General features: G+C 31.5%; 1 protein-coding gene across 2 annotated transcripts in view; it reads right to left on the bottom strand.

The window, feature by feature from the left end:
* LOC126740238 (uncharacterized) overlaps window positions 1–22,110 on the bottom strand; it is a 77,735-nt gene that overhangs the window by 33,176 nt on the left and 22,449 nt on the right. For both annotated transcript variants that reach the window (XM_050446211.1, XM_050446288.1), the window contains exons 10-15: window positions 19,993–20,196; window positions 19,536–19,940; window positions 15,326–16,198; window positions 7,128–7,564; window positions 4,894–5,110; window positions 137–427 (exon numbers count right to left, since the gene is read on the bottom strand). In XM_050446211.1, the coding sequence (XP_050302168.1) occupies window positions 137–427; window positions 4,894–5,110; window positions 7,128–7,564; window positions 15,326–16,198; window positions 19,536–19,940; window positions 19,993–20,196 (2,427 nt within the window). The remainder of the gene's footprint in view (window positions 1–136; window positions 428–4,893; window positions 5,111–7,127; window positions 7,565–15,325; window positions 16,199–19,535; window positions 19,941–19,992; window positions 20,197–22,110) is intronic.

The following is a 22,110-nucleotide window of genomic DNA, read 5'->3' as shown; positions in this document are numbered from 1 at the left end:
TTTTTAACGTTTTTTCCAAGAACTCTTGAGAGAAATGTGAAAACGTCGGAATAAACTGAATTCAGTTTCCTTTCCCGCTATTACCCGAAATGAAATAAATAAATCCTTTAATGAATGAGACAAAACTTATTCTTACCTTGTTTACTAACTTGTCGATCGTAAATTTTCTTTTCCAGGCAATTATCGACCACCAATCGATAAACGAAACAAGGTTTGCGCTGCCCATATCGATACACTCGGCAAACGGCTTGAGTGTCATGGCACGGGTTCCAAGATGCGTCCAATACCACCACCCGATTAGCGCCAATTAAATTAATGCCTAGAGAACCCGCTCTAGTCGACACAAGAAACACGTGGATTTTGGGATTCGAGTTGAATTCGTTTATCAGTTTTTCTCTTTCTTGGGCGCCTGTTGACCCGTCCAACCCTAAAAAAGGGGAAATGATTGCTTAAAAAAAATTCTTAAAGTTTAATAAACTAAATCAATTATGTGCATGTAGGTTTCAAAAAAATTAATTTTTGCTTGTACTTAAAAGTTAAATGTATGAAGAATTTATTATATTTTTTATGGATTCTATATGGAGGAACAGATGACGAAGGGTTATTAATTTTACTAAAAATTTCTCTTATTTATTGAGGAAGGAAAAGAAAATAATATAACAAGGCATCTGAAAATAAAAGGGGAATAACCGAGAAAAATGTTAGAAAACGAAAAAAAAATCAACATATAGGTAATTTTTAAAAGATGCTGTAACTTGAGTCAATTTTTCCGATTTCTCAAAATATGTAATAATACCTTTAAAAGCACTTTTTATATATAAAACGTACGTCGAATCAGATATTATATTTTTGGCACTGTTTGTTTTTAAGGAACCATAATTAACCTTGGAATGGCTTTAAATGCCTGGAATAAATATGAAAATTACTTCAAATATCTGAAATAGAGAATAAGGAATTAAGGTCCACACAATAGACACTGGAGATATAAAAAATGGTTTTCTGGAACTAGGAACAAATTTAAAATGTCAATGCCTAAAATAAAACTGAAAATAATTCTAAAATAGTCGGAACGCCAGAAATGTCCGCACAAGCCAGAAAAGTCACCTAAGACGAGAACATTAAATGAAGAACAAGCTGATGATGGTACCAGAGTACCAAAACATAATAAGATCATCATAATAAAATCTCACCGGGTTATTTTGCACAAAAAAAATGAGTTTACCAATTTAAGAAATGTCAAAAAATACACAAGTTATAGGATATTTTCGAAATTTCAATAAATTTATGTTTTCCATAGAAACAAGAACCATATCAAAAACAGCATTATTTTACTTATAGAATTTACAAGAACTATTCCTATTCAACTATTATTCTATCCCTAGACTTTTCCAATTTCCTATATATTCATCATTTTGGACATATTGTATAATAATTTTTTTAAATTATAGTAATTTACAACTGATCCTAACTAGACCTTCCTATGGATTTATCCACTGTATCTATTTCAATTCTGCATTTATAAATTTAACATTCTGCATACACAGGATTGTGATTTAATAACGCATAAAGTCAATAAGAGAGATTTTAAAATCCTCGGACATATCGATTTTATTTTTAGATAAAAAAATATTTTAACATCAAATGTAATAAGTATCTTACATTGTTCACGAAATAATTATGTTTGAATAATAATTAAAACAACTTCATTGCAGTATTATTTGATAAATTACATTCCACATTCTTAAATATTTTATCAAATGCTGGTAGTGGCCGCCATTAACACTATTTCACAGTATTTTATAGCCAGTTATTTTAATTACCTATACCTTCATTTGTAAATACTTAAAATTAGTGCCAATTATTTAAAAGTGTCAATTGTATTCTTAATATATTATACAGGGTTTTTGGCGGAGGGTTAGCCAAACTTGGTGGGCATATAGATAGGCTCAGATAGAAGATATTTTCTTAATAAACTTGTGTTCTAAAAGTCTCGGGTTTTTTTATATAGTTGATTTTGTGTTATTTTCAGGATTTTCAAAAAATTATGCCTTTTGACATCTTTAAATTTTTTCAGCATATTTTTCACGTTTTTTTTAACATTTGTATTTAGTCTGTAATGTATCCTGAATCTAAAAAAATCAATATCAAGTACAAATAATACCGAAATAATTCGTTTTGAGCTCAAAAAGTTGATACAAGTAGCAAAAAAAGTTATGAAACGTAACTTTAACTTGACGCAAAAAAAAAAACTAAAATCTATAAAGATGTTCAGGTAGTTTTAAAAACATCTCCAGTTAATACTCTTTTCAATAATATACGATGTGTAACACAAAGCCGACTAACTTGCCACAATTCATGACTTTTAAGGACAATAAAGTAAAAAAAAATATTTCTTTAATTTTATGTATTTATTTCAAAATTACAAATTTTATTAAAACTGCGCTCCCCTGGCTCTAATACATGCCCTACGTCGCCGTCGCATTTGCACTGTCGTAAGACGAAGCCGCATCTCTTTTCTGATAGTTTGAAAAGCGGCATCGATTCTTTGAATGGTCAAATGAGGAGATCGTGGAACATGCTATGGGATTGTTGTTGTGATAACAACAATATGTACTACATATTGTTGTTGTCATTTGACATTTGTCATTTGTCGTGGTGTAACTTTTTAGCTTTCTTACGTACCCAAGTCGTTAATTTAGTATTGTATCGTTTCTGTAGTTGTTATTGTTAATACTGTTGTTATTGTTGCCGTTAATTGAGTTTTTATATTGTTTTTGTGACTTTCCTTATTTTCGTATCATTATCGCCACAATGGCTGCATACACTACCGAAGAATACGCCGATGTTGTCTTGGCTTATGCTAGAGCCAATGGTAATACGCGAGAAGCACAAAGAATTTATGAGGAGCAATACCCCAATAGGCGTGTGCCCCACCACAACACTTTTGCTTTTTCGTCGATTAAGGGAAACAGGCAATCTAAATTTTCAAGAACTGAGGATCAATCGGAGGCAGTATGATGTTGCTGTAGATAAAAACGTAATTCGCGCATTCGATGAGGATCCCACCACTAGTACAAATAAAGTAGCTACAGATCTGAACATTTCTACATGGAAAGCATGGTCAGTTGTCAAGGCAGAAGGAAGGCATCCTTTCCATTACACCCCAGTGCAAGGTAATTTCATACTACATCAACAACTTAATTCCGCAATTTTTACTGGCATCATGATACTCTATTCTAGGTCTTCTACAAGCCGACTATGAGCGACGGGTACAATTTTGCCGCTTTTTGCTTCACGCAGACGTTGAAAATGGACACTTTTTAAAAAGCATCTTATGGACAGATGAATTAACATTTACACGTGCGGGGATATTTAACCAACATAATTTACATTATTGGGAAAACAAAAACGTAAATCCGCATTTGACCAGAGCCAAGTCTTTCCAAACAAGATTCAGTGTTAATGTTTGGGCAGGTGTGATTGGGGAGGTGTCTCCCAATCGGTCCACACTCTTGCCGAGAAACCTCAACGGGGACAATTACTTACATTTTTTACAAAATGATCTCCCACAATTATTTTGGCTGATATACCCATATTTAATAAAGACGGGCCGGGCCAATCGTCTTCCAGAATGACGGGTGTCCTGCGCACTATCGGCTCGCCGTTAGAGAATTTCTGGACAGTACTTTTCCCAATTCGTGGATCGGAAGAGCAGGTCCCATCGCATGGCCTCCACGGTCCCCTGATTTAACCCCTCTCGATTTTTACGTATGGGGACGTGCGAAAGAACTCGTGTGTACAAGGTGGAAATTGACTTAATTCAAAGAATCAATGCCGCTTTTCTAACCGTCAGAGAGGAGATGCAACTTCGCCTTAGGACAGTAGAAATGCGACGGCGATGTAGGGCATGTATAAGAGCCAGGGGAGCGCAGTTTCAACAAAATTTGTAATTTTGAAATAAATACATAAAATTTAAAAAATATATTTTTTTTTACTTTATTTTCCTTTAAATTCATGAATTGTGGCAAGTTAGTCGGCTTTGTGTTACACATCGTATATCATTGAAAAGAGTATTAACTGGAGATGTTTTTAAAACTACCTGAACATTTTGATAGATTTTAGTTTTTTTTTGCGTCAAGTTAAAGTTACCTTTCATAACTTTTTTTGCTACTTGTATTAACTTTTTGAGTTCAAAACGAATTATTTCGGTATTATTTGTACATGATATTGATTTTTTTAGATTCAGGATACATTACAGACTAAATACAAATGTAAAAAAAACGTGAAAAATATGCTGAAAAAATTTAAAGATGTCAAAAGGCATAATTTTTTTAAAATCCTGAAAATAACACAAAATCAATGATATAAAAAAACCCGAGACTTTTAGAACACAAGTTTATTAAGAAAATATCTTCTATCTGAGCCTATCTATATGCCCACCAAGTTTGGCTAACCCTCCACCAAACACCCTGTATTTACAATGCGTTTAACTGAGACTCCAAGAATCGAATATTAATCCAAGGCCAATAATCTTCAACATTAAATATCCGAAAAGAGAATCTGTCAGACAGTCTACAAGTATGTGGAATGTAATTTATCAATTGCAAGAAAGTGTTATAATTATTATTTAAACATAATTATTGTGTGAATAGTTAATGATTAAAGGTCATTAAACCATGTCCAAAATTGTCCGGAGAATCTGAAAATGCAAAAATCTTCAGGAGGTTCTATTTAAGAAAAACAAAAATTGTTTGTCACACTTTTTTCCACAACGATAAAATTAACGTATCCGAGGATTTTTTCAAAAAAATATCTCTCCTTATATTGAATTTATCCGTTATAAGATCGCAACCTCAATTGAATTTAAAAAATAAAAAAACCAAATATACTTACTATAATAACTGACATTCTTGGCCCACTTCTGGGTCTCGCCGGGTATCTGGCTGGCTTGAAGGAACTGCTCAATTAAATCTAACGTAATTAGAGACTGGCTAAAGACTAGCAGTCGGTCACCTAAAGCTAAACTTTCCCTTATAATACAAAATAATATTTGAAATTTGGCAGAGTTTTCTATCAGACCGGGTACATAGTCTCTAAGAAGATCCAGAGCCTAGAAATTAAGAGAAAAAAAAAACGTTTAAGTTGAAATAAGGTTATCTTATATCAATGGATTTGGTAGTTTTTGAAACTTAGAAATAACTTTTTTTTAATAATAAATGGCAAAGAAGCCGGAAAAGAACCGTTTATAAACGTGTATAAACGTAACTGCAAAAAAAATATATAAAAAATGGTAAAGGATAATAGGAAACTCCACTAACAAACATTGTAGCAAATTGAGTAATTATAGCCAACTATTTTTTTTTCTCAGAGAAACTTAATTTTTTTGGTATCGTGAGGAAAATAGTAAACTTTTGTCAACTTATTAACTAAAAGCCTTTAGTTGATAACTAAATAGGTAACTTATTTAAATTTTTCTTACAGGATAGTGTTGGTTATACAATATCAATCCTACTGTTGTAAAGAAGTAAATAATTCCACTCCAAAGGTTCAAAGCAATATCATGCTTTACAGTTGAGATTACTTGAAGTCTGCTTAAGCTATTTAAAAAAAATCATTAAAAATTTGCAGAAAAAAATTAATAATTTTCATCACTTCTTTTGTAAATTAGGAAAAAACTTCACCACTAAGTTTATTTAACCGCGATGAAAGGAATTATTAAAATCCTGACAGAAAAAAATTATTTATTTAAAGTTTTTAACAGCAGAGCCTGGACTATATAAAATCATTCTTCATTTGTAAATACGTCAATAATTTTACTCCAAAGGTTCAAAAAGATGTGATTTTTTATAATTAAGCATTCCTCCACTGTGTTTTGGGAAATCATTAAAATCCTAACAGGAAAAGATGACTTATTTAGATTTTTCCTACAGGAGAGCCTGAATTATAGAGCATTCATGTTTTTCTTTTTGTAAATTACCGTAAACCTTCATAATAAAGATAAAAAAAGGTGTCAGCTTATGAACTAAAAGCCTTTGGTTTCATAAGTGTACTTTTGCCATGCTGTTCCTCATATATTTAAATGAATAAAAGTTATAGAATTTGTTGACTGCCGAACAAGAAGTAGTTTTGCTTTGCAGATGACACGGTCATACTTATTAAAAGAAGTAATTGGGAAAGTATATGACAAAAAGCAGAAATTGCAATAAGAATCATTAAGATCTGGTTTGATTTTAATTATTTGACAATACGAGCAAATTCAACTTCGTCTGCATTTCGGTCACACACATCAATGTATGGACGACGCTGATTGGAATCTTAAAAACAACAAGTGAAATCAGATATATTGGAGTTATAATCGACTAAAACCTAATTTGGAACTCAGAAATAGAATATTTATGAACTAAAATTAGAAAACTTATTCATAAATTCTACCAGCCAAGACATTTCATAAACTATAAATAATTAGAACTAATATATTTATTAAAGATAGTGCATTATAGTGTGGAGAACAATAAATAAGACAAAAATGGAGTCTGTGATTATACTCAAAGGTAGGTCTTGAAAATTGTTTCAAGTAAACCTAAGTTTTACTCTTCGCCTTCTTCTGAAGCTATACCCTAATGATAAACCAAATATTATATTATATTAAATCAGCAATAAGTTATAGGTCAAAAGACTCTTTCTAAGTTTTACTACGCAAATGTCAAACCAGAGCAAACTAATAAATTTTCACTCAAAATTCAATACTTTTAGAAAAGTCTGTTTTATGTCATACGTAGCAAAGGCTATAATTAAATAAAAGTAAAAATTAACACTTGGTTAACAGTATATAATATAAATTGGTTTTCCAAATAATTTCTTTTTCGTTTACTTGCTACTATATTTCTAACACATTTTAAAAACTGTAACATTAATATAGATATTAAAATTTTAAGTTGCAAGAATTATTTTAAGTATGTACATTATACATTAAGGATGCACACACAGATTATAATCATAATTCGAATACATGTTTCATATGTAATATACCATATAGTATCCCATATTTAAATAAATTTGATTTTGATTTTGTACTCTGATGTACTCTAATGAGACAGTATTATTAATATTATTTGATATCGCCTTACCCAATCATAAGGTATCACATCCTCTTTTGAATCCTTCAACGGCGGCAAAGAAGTCAATTTAGATAACGGAGATTCAAACGGTGCGGGCGGTTTCACTTCATCCTCGATCTTTAACTCGTTCTGCAGTTCGTTTTTCAGCATTTCCACTTCTGTCTTAATAACATCCTTATCGTCCTTCTCTTCTTTCTTTGGCTCGATTTTAATATCACTTATTATGTTTATCTTTTTATCGGGAGAAAATACCGAGGGTAATTTAATGTCACTTATGATTTTAATTTTCGGTTTAGAATCGTTACTGGATTCGCTTTTTTGCGGACTAGACAAGTGGTTGGGAGTAACAGGGCTTAATTCTTCTTTTTTCATCCAAGGAGTCGGGTTGTTTTGATAGGGAAAGTTTGCATTGCCCAAGTTGTTACCGGCGTGTGAATTATTTGGCCCTAAAAGTACGAAAATCGTCACTGGTTTATTTGAATCAATATTTCAATATTGCAAGCATGTTTTAAAAAAGAACATTATACGGCCGCAGAATTATGGTTACATCGCGTACTGATACGAATTGTTAAAAACTGGTCGATTTTTTCATAGTCTTATGCTAAACGACAAACTTGCCGGGTTAAATGTTGACCCAGGTAGTGTAACTAATTATTGAATAATTGAAAATTGGTTGTACCAGGATACATTGCGTACCGCGGTAAAATTACATGAACATTAAAGTAAAAGACATCACGAATTCGAATGATATGAATTGCCCCAACCCTCGGCAAGTAATTTCTTAAGGGATGCATTTAAACAAAAATTTGTTATATCCAGTACCGTCTTTGGGGGATTGTTAACGAAATTTTTTAACAAGAAATAGCGTAGACTTGGCAGTGATAAACAAAACCAGTGAAACACTTGCCACTGTTTTATCAGCCGGGCAGATGACTGGTGCATTTCAAACTCTCCTTGTCGCATGCCTCTGTTTTTTTCGACTTCGAAAACGTAAAATTATTCAATGTGATACATTTGTTAATGTTCATTTAAATATCTTACTTAAAAAAAATCTGTAGAAGAGGAAAGGACTTTTATATGCTTAGATCTTAGATATATATGTTTTATAAATGCTTTCTATATGGTACACATATGAAAACCATTTTTATATAGGGTCAACCGGGGTTACTGTGACACAAAATAACAAAGTTAAACTTGTGCAGGACGCCATTTGTTTGATCTTAAATCTAACATTTCAATTCTGTATCCTGAAAGAAAAAAAGATAATTTTTTGAGCGCGTTGAAATTTTAGAAATACGAACTTTAGCTGTTGGTTTTTCTTTAAGTGACTCTCAAATCTATTTAAATTTAGTAGTTCATTATTTGTGCATGTCTAGAAGTTTTTTCTTTGGTAAAGTCACTATCGTGTTTACGTAATTGAGGAGCCCTCAAGTGACGTGAAATTTGCTTAATGTTATCACCATAATGAATAGTGATGCAAATAACATATTGCTATCTATATGCGTTTTGTTTGCTGAAAATTTGCATAAAATTCCTGACTGCAATAAAGTATATGGTTGCTAATAGCACACATAATCGGGATCTGAAATCCAATTACTTTATAAACATCAAAAGCATAAAAAATCAACAAACATAACTCTTCTGGTAAAGGATGAACAATGTATCTCGGAAACTAGTCGGTCTTGTGCAATAGGTTTGTCGGGTAATGAAGAAGATTTAAGTGGTACTATTGCTACCAATAAATGCAATAGTCCATCCACTGAAGACAGACCTTACAGAAAAGGTAATCACATTTTTAAAATGTACAATTTTAACCATTTATGTAGGAGCTTTGCCAACTAAATACACATATCATAAAGATTTAGCAATGATTATCGAAAAACTGGCATTGCCCAATTATAAAGATATTCACAGCCACCATATTCTTCGTTGTAGCCACTGCTATTAATCTAACAGCTCTCCAGCTATACCAAGATCGTTATCTGGTTTCGACAAAAATGTAGCTATTGAACATGCAGAAAATGAAAGCAGAGAGAAAACTATATTTTCAACTTTGTAAAGGAATTTATTTTACAACCGAAATTTTGTGATCATTTTCAATTAATTTAATTCATCAGTCGCCCAATGTTGCAACATACAAAAAAATCAAAATAATACTTTGTCACAAATATGCTGAATAACTATAGCAAATTATAGATTTAAAGACCAATTGCATCAGTTTTTTGTACAGTTCTCTTTTTTATACACAAATTTGTCGTTAAACATGGATAAATGAATTTTAATTTGAATGAAATTTTAAAACTTAATTGTATTGGAATTTAGATGACTGCAGTCGTCCGTCCACAATTATTGTGATACTGGGGTAATTTGTGACACTATGGATTTATGTATGAAAAATTGTTGAAAATTAATATTTTATACATATTTGGATTCACCGAATTATTACTTATATATGATACTATAATCTGAAACTTCTTTCAATGATTGGTAATGAAATATTGACCTTATTCGTAGCAGAATCCTCCATGTCAAAAATTGTGACTAATTGTGAGTTCTGACATAGGTCTCAATAACCATTATTAACAAAAGATAGTTTATTGTTGCAACAATGAATTTTCGCCCATTTGTAGTTAATATATTGACAACTGTCAGGACAGAGAATTGAAGCGTTAGAATTAAAATTCAACAAATGGCGTAATGGCACGTTTGCCGTTTAGCACAAGAGTACGTAAAAAAGAGGCATTTATTCCCAACAGGTTTGTTACCAAATTACAGAAAAAAAAAGAAAATAACAAAATATGGGTGTATAAAAATGGAAAATAAAAATGCATTACATTATATACACTTAAACAGACTATATACATACTAGAAAGACCCTGCAGTACCTATTTACTTTATACTTTCTATAATGGATCTTAAACTGTCCACAAAAATATCGCACCGTTCATGTAAATTATTATTAATATAATTCTCATACATTATATTAATAGGAGATTTAAACAAAATATTAGTCCTAGCGGGATTTACATAAAATAACCTAAAATGCCTATTATTGGTACCCTAAATTTTAATCTAGCCAAAAGGGTGGGATAGTCAATCTTGTTATGATAAGGTTATACAGGGTGTTCCGTCGATCATGTTACAAACTTCTAGGGCAGATAGAAAACGTCAAAAGAAAAACAAAAGTTCACAACTTCCTCCTCTTATGCAAGATGTAGATAAACTTAATATTTTTTTTTCTAATATTAACAAAAACAATAATAACCCTGACGAAGAATTTGTTGGGTATTTTAAAAAACATAGGTTAAATTATTTGGCTGAATTTAAATTTAATTTGGTGACACAAGATATAATAATAAATTACTTAAAATCTATTAAATCTAAAGCATTTGGCGTTGATCAATTAAACATTACCCTGATATTGCTTTGTTGTCCTGCCATAATTAAACCACTCACTCATATTATAAACGTATGTTTAGAACAAAACTGCTTTCCCGATCAATGGAAAGAAGCCAATGTTATTCCTTTGCCCAAAATAAAAAATCATGTTGACTTTAATGATGTTCACTCAATATCTGTACTTCCTATACTATCAAAAATATTCGAAAAAGTTATGGAGTATCAAATAGTTCAATATTCAAATGTAAATAATTTAATTCCTAAATACCAGTCTGGGTTTCGTAAGGGGTATAGTTGTGCAACCGCTTTATCTAAAGTGACTGATGATATTTTTAAGGAACTTGATAAAAATAAAGCTACGGCGTTGGTTCTCTTAGATTTTACTAAAGCCTTTGACATGGTAAATCACAGAATATTACTGGCTATAATAGAATATATGGGTTTTGCTGAGTCTGCGTTGGCTTTGGTGTCTTCTTTCTTGTTCAATCGAAAACAAAGAGTAGTGCTTAATAACAATAAATCAAATGCACTGGATGTTACCTCTGGGGTACCCCAAGGTAGCATTCTTGGTCCTTTGTTTTATACTCTTTATACTTCACAAATTACTAAAAAAATTTTACACTGTAAGCACCATTGCTATGCAGATGACACCCAGCTATTTTATTCATTTCATCACACTAATGTTGTCCAAGCTAATCAATATATAAATGAGGATTTAAATACCTTAAATATAGAAACTCAAAAATTACTTCTAAAGATTAACCCCACTAAATCAGCAGCTATTCTTTTTTGTAGTGATAATCATCGAACTAATATTTTAAATAATTTAAATGTACACCTTAATAACAATATAATAAGTTTTAAAAACTCTGCAAAAAATCTTGAACTAGTAATGGACTATAAACTTAGATTCAAAGAACATGTTACCCTTAAACTAAAAAATCACCGTTAAATTTTTGCGACACAATTTATGGACCATGTCTGAATAACTCCGACTCAGGTAGAATTCAAAAACTTCAAAACTCTTGCTTAAGACTTATATTTGGTATAAGAAGACGGCAACATATTTCTTATAAATTAAAAGAAGCAGGTTGGCTAAATATGCACAATAGACGAATATTACATATTTTATGTTTTTCTTACAAAATTCTTAAATCAAAAACTCCGCCTTACTTACTTGAAAAGCTTACCTATCGTACTGATGTGCATAATCTTAATATAAGACGTAAAAATCTTTTAACAATTCCTTGCCATAGCAAAGAACTCTTTAAGCGATCCTTTTCTTATGTCGTACCAAATTTGATTAATAAGTTCAAAATAATTAATTTTACTGTCACTGAAAAAACTTTTAAATTAAAAACCAAGCTTCTTCTTTTAAATCAAACTTAATTTTTCTTGAATGCCTTTCTTTATTAAAATACTACGCACATGCTAACTAACTGAATGCAACGTAAAATATTCTATTAACATTTATTATTCAAAATATATATAATATTAATCATATTAAGTATATAATCATATTACCTTCTGTAATTATGCTTTTTTTTGTATTGGTGGCTAATAAACGTCTTATTATTATTATTATTATTATTATTATTATTATTATTATTATTATTATTATTATTATTATTATTATTATTATTATTATTATTATTATTATTATTATTATTATTATTATTATTATTATTATTATTATTATTATTATTATTATTATTATTATTATTATTATTATTATTATTATTATTATTATTATTATTATTATTATTATTATTATTATTATTATTATTATTATTATTATTATTATTATTATTATTATTATTATTATTATTATTATTATTATTATTATTATTATTATTATTATTATTATTATTATTATTATTATTATTATTATTATTATATAAACATGAGTCCGGAAAAGCTTCCTCAGGGAGCTAGAGCTCTTTGAAAATAACCTTTAAAAATAATCTTATTCTTTTGAACCTACTAAATAAAAAAAATATTTACCGGGGGCTTCAGAATCAGGGGGGTATTTGGTAAATTTAGGCCCATTTCTTTAAGACTTTAATTTCCGCCCGTTTGGGCATTAGATTATGATGTTTCCATGCTTTTTACATAAAAAAGGTGCTCTTAGTAAAAGTCGGTAAATATCACCGTTTTTGTGGAAATTGACTAAAACCAAACTAAGATACAGCACCTGAATTAATTATTTTAATAATAATACTAATGCTAATTCATTGCCACTGTCAGTATTTTTTACATGATATTAATTCCCTTTTTATTACGGTTAAGTAATGGAAGATTACACTTTTGCTGAATACGCCGATATGCTTTTAATTTATGGGGAAGTTCGATGTAATGGTAGAGCTGCTTCTCGACTATATGAAGAGCGGTTTCCCGAAAGGCGAATCCCAGCTCACACACTTTTTGAAAGGGTCAATCAACGGCTCAGGGAGACTGGCTCCGTTAAAATAAAACGCCAAGATAATGGCGCGCAAAGGAACATCCGAATCCCAGATTTTGAGGAAGAAGTGCTTCAGCGATTTGAAGATAACCCATCAGTACTCGAGCAGTAGCTGATGCGATGCATGTAAATCATGTTAGGGTATGGAACGTTGTTAATGAACAGCTTCTTCGGCCCTACCACCTGCAAAAGGTGCAATCATTAGGACCCAATGATTTTATGCCCCGCGTGAATTTTTGACAGTGGTTTCTTGACCGGTGTACAGAAGAACCTCAATTTCCAAAATATGTCCTTTTTACTGACGAGGCTTTATTTACAAAAGAAGGCATTTTTAATTCTAAGAATAATCATGTGTGGAGTGAGGAAAACCCTTATGGTATTCATTTTAGGAGCTATCAACATAAGTTTGGTTCGGTCAATATGTGGGCCGGCATTGTTGGAGAACGCTTAATTAGTCCAATTATGTTGCCTCCTCGTTTAACGGGAAATATTTATTTACATTTTTTAAGAAATGTACTGCCAGAACTATTAGATGATCTGCCCCTAAATATACGACAGAACTTATGGCTACAACACGATGGAGCACCAGCTCATTTTTCACTTATTGTCCGCGAGTTTATAAATGAAAATTTTGGAAGGCGCTGGATTGGCCGCGGAGGCCCTGTCACCTGGTGGCCAGCGCGCTCACCAGATTTGATACCCTTAGATTTTTTTCTTTGGGGGCATATGAAAAGTCTCGTATATGAAACTCCAGTCGAGTCAGAAGAAGATCTGGTGTCCAGAATTTCCGCAGCTGCTGAAGTAATCCAAACCACGCCTGATATTTTTAACCACGTCAACCTTAATATGGTGCGTAGATACAATAAATGTATCGATCGTGGCGGCCGGCATTTTGAGCAATTAATATTTTAAGTTTATTTTTGTAATACCAATCTTTAATAAAATTTGTTTACGTTTCTAAAATTGTTAATTTGTTGGTTTTTTATTACATTTAAAATCATTTAAACATTTTATGCCTCAAGGTCATTAAAGTGACAGTTAATTAATTTGAGTACCAATTTAATAAAGTGGCTACCTTAACTTTTTTTAAACATTTATTTTTTATTTACGCCAGATTTTTTTTAATTGTTTATTAACAATAATAGGTAATTCATTTTTGTATCTCATAACTTGCTTTTTGTCAATTTTCACAAAAACGGTGATATTTACCATTTACCGACTTTTACTAAGAGCACCTTTTTTATGTAAAAAGCATAGGAACATCATTGCCCAAACGGGCAGAAATTAAAGTCTTAAAGAAATGGGCCTAAATTTACCAAATACCCCTCTGATTATAAAGCCCCCGGTAAATATTTTTTTTATTTAGTAGGTTCAAAAGAATAAACGTACTAACAATAATTTACCTCCCAAAATTGGTTGCGGTAGCTAAAGTAGTTCCGGAGCTATTAAAAAAAAAACTAGTTTTTAAAGGTTATTTTCAAAGAGCTCTAGCTCCCGGAGGAAGCTTTTCCGAACCCATGTTTATATGAACTTTTGTTTTTCTTTTGACGTTTTCTATCTGCCCTAGAAGTTTGTAACATGATCAACGGAACACCCTGTATAAGTATTTTATGGAAATAATTTCTCTGTATATTATACTTAATAATAATAATATTTAAGTATAATCGATCTCTTGCCGAAAAGACACCTTCCTCTCTAAACCAGAGACACTTCATAAACTTGCGCTAAATGCTCTCAGTATCATCGATCAGTTAGTTATAAATTGGCTACCAAATTAGAAGAGCTTGAATTTCGCATCATAAGTAATTCCGAGATCAATTGCCTCGTCTACTTTGATTAACACAACATTATTTGATCTAGTTAAAATTAATCGGCAACAATTTTCTAGAAAATGAGAGAATAGAGCATTTATTAACATATATAGTCTATTGACATTGCACAAATTCTCAACTTTATTAAGATTTACCTGCAGAAATTCGCAATCATCTTCAATATCTATGTTTGTGAACAATTTTATATCATCCCCCAACAATAAAAATAGCACGTAAGAATCGACTAGTTTTTAACAATTCATATCAATATGCGGTGTAACCAAAAGTTTTCGGCTCTCCTACTATTAAAATGTTAAATATTGATTAACGTTAATGTTATTTAACGATAATGTTTCAGATAGAGAAAATAAAACAAAGTCTGTTCTTGTGTTTAACTCGACGTTTCGACAATTTATATTGTTATCCTCAGGATGCCACAATTTTTTCGAAAGCAACAGTTGGAAAAAAGCATCTTGAAGATGACAATATAAAGGATCGAAGCGCCGATGTAAACACACCAAATAACAATCATATACCTGGCTGATTCAATTCTGGCTTTCTCTCAGGCTCCCAATAATTTTGCTGCGGTCCAAAATTATTCTGTTCATATGCTGCTCGCTGATCCATATTATATTGGGGATCTGGTAGTAAATTTTGCTGATTTCCACTAAAACCCGTCATTTTTGGTCCACTGTCCGGCGTTTGAGAGACCAAAGAATTTCCCGTGGGTGGATTTTGTGGCCCCTTGCTGCCTAAAGGAGTCAAAGAAATTCCCGAGGGTAAACATGGAATATTAGGGTTGCTTTTAACAGGATTCGCATTGTTAACTGTAACAGTATTCTGACTGTCCATATTAAACAGACTAGTTTGGTTAGATGGCGGCTGATGTGGGTTACTGCTGGTGGAAGAAATGGCATCAGTAAAGGGGCCATTTTGCTGAAAACTTTGGTCTTGTTGCTGGAATTCCCCGGTTTGAGAATACCCAGTGGGACTCTGAGTGGGAAAAGGGGAGAACTGGGCGTTCTCATCAAATGGTGAATCATAGGACTGTGATAAGTGATCGTCGAAAAACTGCGATATGCCTTCAAAGGATGTTCTAGGCTGGTTATATTCGTCGGTATACGGGCCATAATTTGTCTCGGCAGATTTCGGGGCGTTCGAGAACGTATTTGAAAATGTCGTGGTGTTTCCGGAATTAAACTGAGATCGGGTTTCGGTGGGTGGTTGTAAGTTTGAGCCGCTCGCAGATGATGTTGGAGGCTGCATGGACGTCGTCATGGAATCTACGTTGCTGTTGTAGGGAGTAATGGATGCGGCGGGTTTGCCTTTTTGGGCTTTTGTAGGGGTTTTTCTTGGTTTACCTGGGCCTCTTTTTGGTTTGGTGTCCGGTGTAGAAGTTGAAGTTACGCCTGTAAATGTAAAAAAAACGAATTTTGAAACCCCCAATAAAACTCAATAAAAAATGAACTTAAAATCCCTAACATACAGGGTAAATTAATCTTTGGTTGTTCCACATACATAGGGCATTAAGTTTACTTCATTGTAAATTAATTTATTTATTAATTTTCAAGTATGACGATAACAAAATTGTATTAGAATAGTGAAAAGGCAAAATCAAGTGACTACAACCTAACTTTAAAAATACTTAACTAATTAGCATTAAAATGTAAAACAAAAAAAATTAAGTAAAATATAACAGGTACATAAGATTATGGAAGAAACTCTCTTAAACTATATATGCACTCAGAACTCAGCATTGACTTTAGGCAACATTTAAAGGCATTTATTGAGTTGGATTCTTTAATACATTCTGGCAGTCTATTATACATTATTATTCCTATTATGTTTGGAGACTTATATTTTATTTAAGTATTACGTAATGGTACGTGAAAATTGCTATTGTTGCTGGTATAACTAGGATAAATATTTCGATTCGTCATAAAAGAATCCCTAGAAGAACCTGTAAGCAACATTCAAAAATGTATAGCCCTGTTAATCTCTACACAATGTGCGATGATTATTTATTCTACCAACGCACCTATAAAATGCACCTCTTTTATTTAAAAAAACTGTTTTTCACAAAAGGTTGTGTTTCCCCAAAAACACATTCGATACCATTAAAATAGACTTAACTTAAACATAAAAAAACATAAATATTTTTTGAAACGTTAAAATATTTCTAAGACTTAAAATAACATAAAAAAAAAGAATTTAATTTAGATATTAATCTCACAGTGCTTTTTCCATCTTAGGCATGAATCATTTTATAATCCTAAAAAATTTATAGAGCCCACAATTCTCTTGACTATTTACACCCATTTTCAAAGGCACACAGTTTAATTCTTTAGTATATTTTGTTCATTTCTTTAGTAAGCTTATTATCGGACTTATTTGACATTAATACAGACTAATATCTTTTTTTTTTTTTTATAAAAGGTAAAAACCCAAAATGAACAGCATCACAAATACGTTTAATAAAATTACAAAGGTTACATGTTTCGCTCGACTAGAGCATCATCAGACCATAACATACACAAAACACCTAAGTCAATAATAACACTTTTGTGATGTTGTTGATTTTAGGTTTTTACCTTTTATAAAAGTGTATGACCAGCATCTTTGGGATAATGGACTAACTGTATTAATATTTTCTGGTCTGACCAGACTTTTACTGTTTGTAGAGTAATGTGTAATAAAAACACATTTTTGCCAGCCAGTTATAAATAATTCTAACCAGTTAAAATACTTAAAAATCCCCAGTAAGATCATATTTAAGCAATTTCTTCAAAAAATTTTATGATCTACACAATCGAAAGCCCTGCTGAGGTCACAACATACCCCAACGAGACTCTCACCCGAATTAATAAACTCGACAAACTCTTTATATAAACTGTGAGTAGCGGTACATATATAAACTGTGAGTAGCGGTACAGCGGATTTACCATGCTGCGTTTCATGACTTTTCCGCTGTATACAACAATAACCTGTCTAGACTGAGATATTCATATATTTTCAACAAAGAAGAATCTAAAGTAATAGGCCGATAGTTTTCCATGGGTTGCTTATTAGATTTTTTAAATATTACCTATTTTCAGAATTTCTGGAAAAGTTCCAATACAAAATGATAAGTTAATTAAGAAAACATGTAATTTCGACTAGAATGTGTTTATAAGAAAACTTGAGACTCATCATGGCCCGCCGATTTTTTATTCTTTAATTTGTTTATTATCAATTCGTAAAATTCCAGCTCAAGAAATGGAAATAATAACATTCTTTTATCACGTTAGTTTATATTACAATAGTTTGTATTTTGCCACCGAGAAATATTTCGAACAGAATTCGCCGCAGCATTCTCAAAGAATCTGCTACTGTATACAGACATTTTTATTATTATTTCTTCGAATAATAATATTTTTTTTAACGGTTGTCTTACCTGACAAATTATTTATAATAGTCCAAGAGCCTTTCGCAGGATTAGATGCATTAGATATATTTTTTAGCATAAAATTCATATTAAGCATTTTTAATTCTTTATATTTTTTTTTTCATTAATATAAATTAGTTCCAACGTAACATTATCCTGAGCCAAAAAGAATACATTTTTTAGTCGTTCGCTAGAGTTTTTCACATCAGGAGACACCCAGTTTGTTCTGTCGCGATATGTATATTGTTTTCATATGGAAAAATGGAACCAAGATGTTTAAATAGATTAAAGAAGTATAAAAAGGTATTATCTAAAGTCGTTTTTGTAAATAAATCAAGTCATCAAACATAAAGTTGCAAAACTAATCGGAATTGATTTAATAAGGAGTCGTCAGATCGTCTATTAAAAAAAATTCACAGGGTTGCTCCATGCTTAGGTTTAGTTGTGAATATACTGACTTATGATCACTAACTAAAATATCAAAAATACACATTCTTATCTTATTTAAAATTTCCAAATATATGATCAATAATAAAGAAAAATACATTAGTGGCTTGTGGGACTTTCAGATAATATTATAAACACAAAGACATGACAAATCTCTTATAGGACTTTGATGTTTCTTTCCTCTTCTCGAAGAATCACAATTAAAATCACCATATAACACTAAGTTATGATTATATTTATACACAAATTGTAAGACCCCCGGTCTGTTAAAAAGCTTTGCAGATTTGATGAAGGAGTTATAATAAGTTAATACATTATAAAATTTATTATTTATTACTGCTGACATACCACAAATTTCAAATTGTTTGTCCTCACAGAGTCTATCCAGTTTAACTAATGAAAAGTTCACCTCGGTTTTTCATAAAATTATGCAATAACAGCCAAAGCTGTTTGCTTAATTTGCCCTTTGCCGAGTTTAATAAACAGTCGTTTATTATTATTATTACAATTATTATAAAAAGGGTATACATATAGTATCACAAAGAAATTATCAAAAAACAGAAAAACAAAAATTTACCAGAAAAATTATGACAACTAAACTATAAATGCCTGAAATACCGGATAAATTAACTATTGCTACGTGGCACAGAAAAAGAAGTTAAGTCATTGTAAATTGGTATAATATGATTAGTTGCCATAAATTTGACAGTTCACTTTTACATAAAACTTGCTTTGACTTTCAAATTATTTTTCAGATTTTTTAGGATTTTTTCCAAGATTTTACACCTGTACTTAGAAAACTTAAATAAAGTAATGTTTTTTACTTATTAATAGATTCAATGATAGGATCTCAAATAAGCACCGATTTGACTTACCGCTAACTGTACTGGCCACCTCCTCCAAATCCAAATCGACAGCATCACCTTTGGTACGTTTCACCAAAAAGTTATACAAGACATCCGGGTGGTTCCAGATCTTACAGCAAACCGCGAATGCTTTCAACGGGTTCGGTACCGCCTCAGTTCTAACCACCACGTTCATAAAAGTGTCATACAGTTTCCTTTGGAAAGGCGTAAGTCGTACCAAAAGTACGTATTCCTCTTTTTGCGGCAAAACCGTTTGTAAAACCGTATGCGAACGCCTTTGAACGAACCCGACCAGTAACGAATGTAATACGTGCGCACGGTATCGCATCAACTTAATATCTGCTTCAGTAGAATCTATACATTGACCATTCATGATTGGTCGCTCGAACATGTTAAGAAACTCTGTTTTTGAACCTAGAAAATTAAAAATTAAGAAACATGTCATGCCTACCATGCTGTTTATTACCTAAATAATTAGGCCTTACAAAATCCACCATACACCAGTATTCGGTTAAGTTGTTTTGTAGCGGATATCCGGTCAGTACAACGCGCCTTTTGGTTCTAAGTTGCTTTAGAGCAGCCGAAATGGACGCGTGGGAGTTTTTAATGCGATGCCCTTCGTCACATATTACAAGATCTGGGCCGGGATTCACCAATGAAGTGTAGATTTCTATCATTAAAGCAATCATTTATTAAAAATGCGAATACAATTAATAATAATATTGACATGAATACCTATATATGAATTGAATTGCATGAATATGCAAATAATTGAAAATTACAACAATTTGTTTGGTAATCGGAGTGCAACGCGATTTTTATAAAAAAAACCGATACACATACAAGTACATAGATTACTTGTACATGTGCTGTACAACCCGTGTTCCTAAATAAACTATTTTCTAAAAAACGTAATATTATGTATTTACAATAAGGTCCATACCAAAATCAAAAGGGACAATATGTGCATTTTACAATGAACTAGCGAGTGGCTATGAAGCTGGGCAAAAAGAAAAACAAAAGAATCCAAAGACGAGCGAGAACGGTATAGGGGCGACCACGGAGGGTAGATAACAGGCGAGTGAGAATTCAATTTTAATGTAAATATTTGCAATTAGCAAGATCAGGTATGCAGAACATTAATTAAAACAAAAATACCATTTTATAAAATACGGTCACATTAGGTTACCATAATTTGCGTGTTTAAGAGATATTTTTTTAAGTTTATAATAAATTCTTTAGGCGAACATTCCTTTATATAAATAGGTAGTTTATTCCACATCCAATGCCCATATATAAAAAAGATTTTTTAAAGGTTGCTGTTCTATGTAAAGGAATTCTAAGCAAATGGGGATTTCTTGTATTATAAGGAATATCTTGATTAAAAAATAAATTTCTTAAATTTGCAGGCTGTCCGGTTTTCATTATTTTATAAATTAAATTAAACATATGGACTTTCCTTCTATGCTCATATTCAGAATTAAATTAGAATTTAAATATGGAGTTATGCGGTTTCTAGAGGCAATATTAAATGAATATCTCATGCAACTATTCTGAAGTTTTTGTATTTTGCTCGATAAGTATTTAGTTAAAGAATCGCCGTATACAATATCCCCATAGTCAAGTAATGAAAAAACTAGTGTATCACACAGCCAATATTTTATTTTTGAAGGCAACATTTTCTTATACTGATAAAGGCCCTTTAATCTGATGTAGGCGGCTTGAAGTTTGACTTTAATATGGGAAGTAAAGTTAAGATTTGAATCAATAACTACACCTATTAATAATTATAAATTACGTTTTTCAGTTACAACTGGAACTGACTCGCCATTAACAACTACTTTAAATCTGTTTGAAACCTCTTGCAGCTGACTCTTGTTATGTGTTACAAACATTACACACGATTTTGATACGTTAAGTTTTAAGTTATGATTCTCAGTAAACACGGCCAAGCTCTGTAGATCAGTATTTATTTTATTTTGCGCCTTATGCAGACCTGCAGTATCAAAAGAAATATATACCTGGGAATCGTCAGCATACTGTTGGAGTTTTGAATTTTGAAGACACTTTTCCATATCAGCCACATAGAGAGAAAACAGCAACGGTCCTAATATGAATCCTTGTGGAACACCTATGGTAAGAGGCAAGAAGTTGGAGAACTCATAGTTTGACTTTTTGATTACCCGAACGCAGTGAGACCGACCCTCAAGATAATATTGGAAAAATATAATGGCATTTGTTGACAACCCAAAATAGTGTAATTTAGCTAATAGTAATTTATGATCAATGGTGTCGAATGCTTTACTAAAATCAAGTAGGGTTAAGCAAGTTATCTGTTTTTTGTCTTCTTTAATTCTAATATCATTAATAAGGCTTATGAGACTTGTTGTAGTACTAAAAGATTTTCGAAATCCCGACTGACAATCAGGAATTATTTTAAAATTATATAAATATTTAGAGAGTTCATTATAAATGTGACCTTCTAATATTTTTGATATAATTGGTAAAATGCTTATTGGTCTTATGTCTTTAAATTCTTCAGGGGAGGAAATTTTAGGTAAAGGAATAAGAATAGCTTGTTTCC

This window comes from Anthonomus grandis, chromosome 1 (genome assembly GCF_022605725.1).
Source record: "Anthonomus grandis grandis chromosome 1, icAntGran1.3, whole genome shotgun sequence".
NCBI classification, from domain to species: Eukaryota; Metazoa; Arthropoda; class Insecta; order Coleoptera; family Curculionidae; genus Anthonomus; species Anthonomus grandis.
This window is presented reverse-complemented; position numbering and strand designations above follow the sequence as displayed.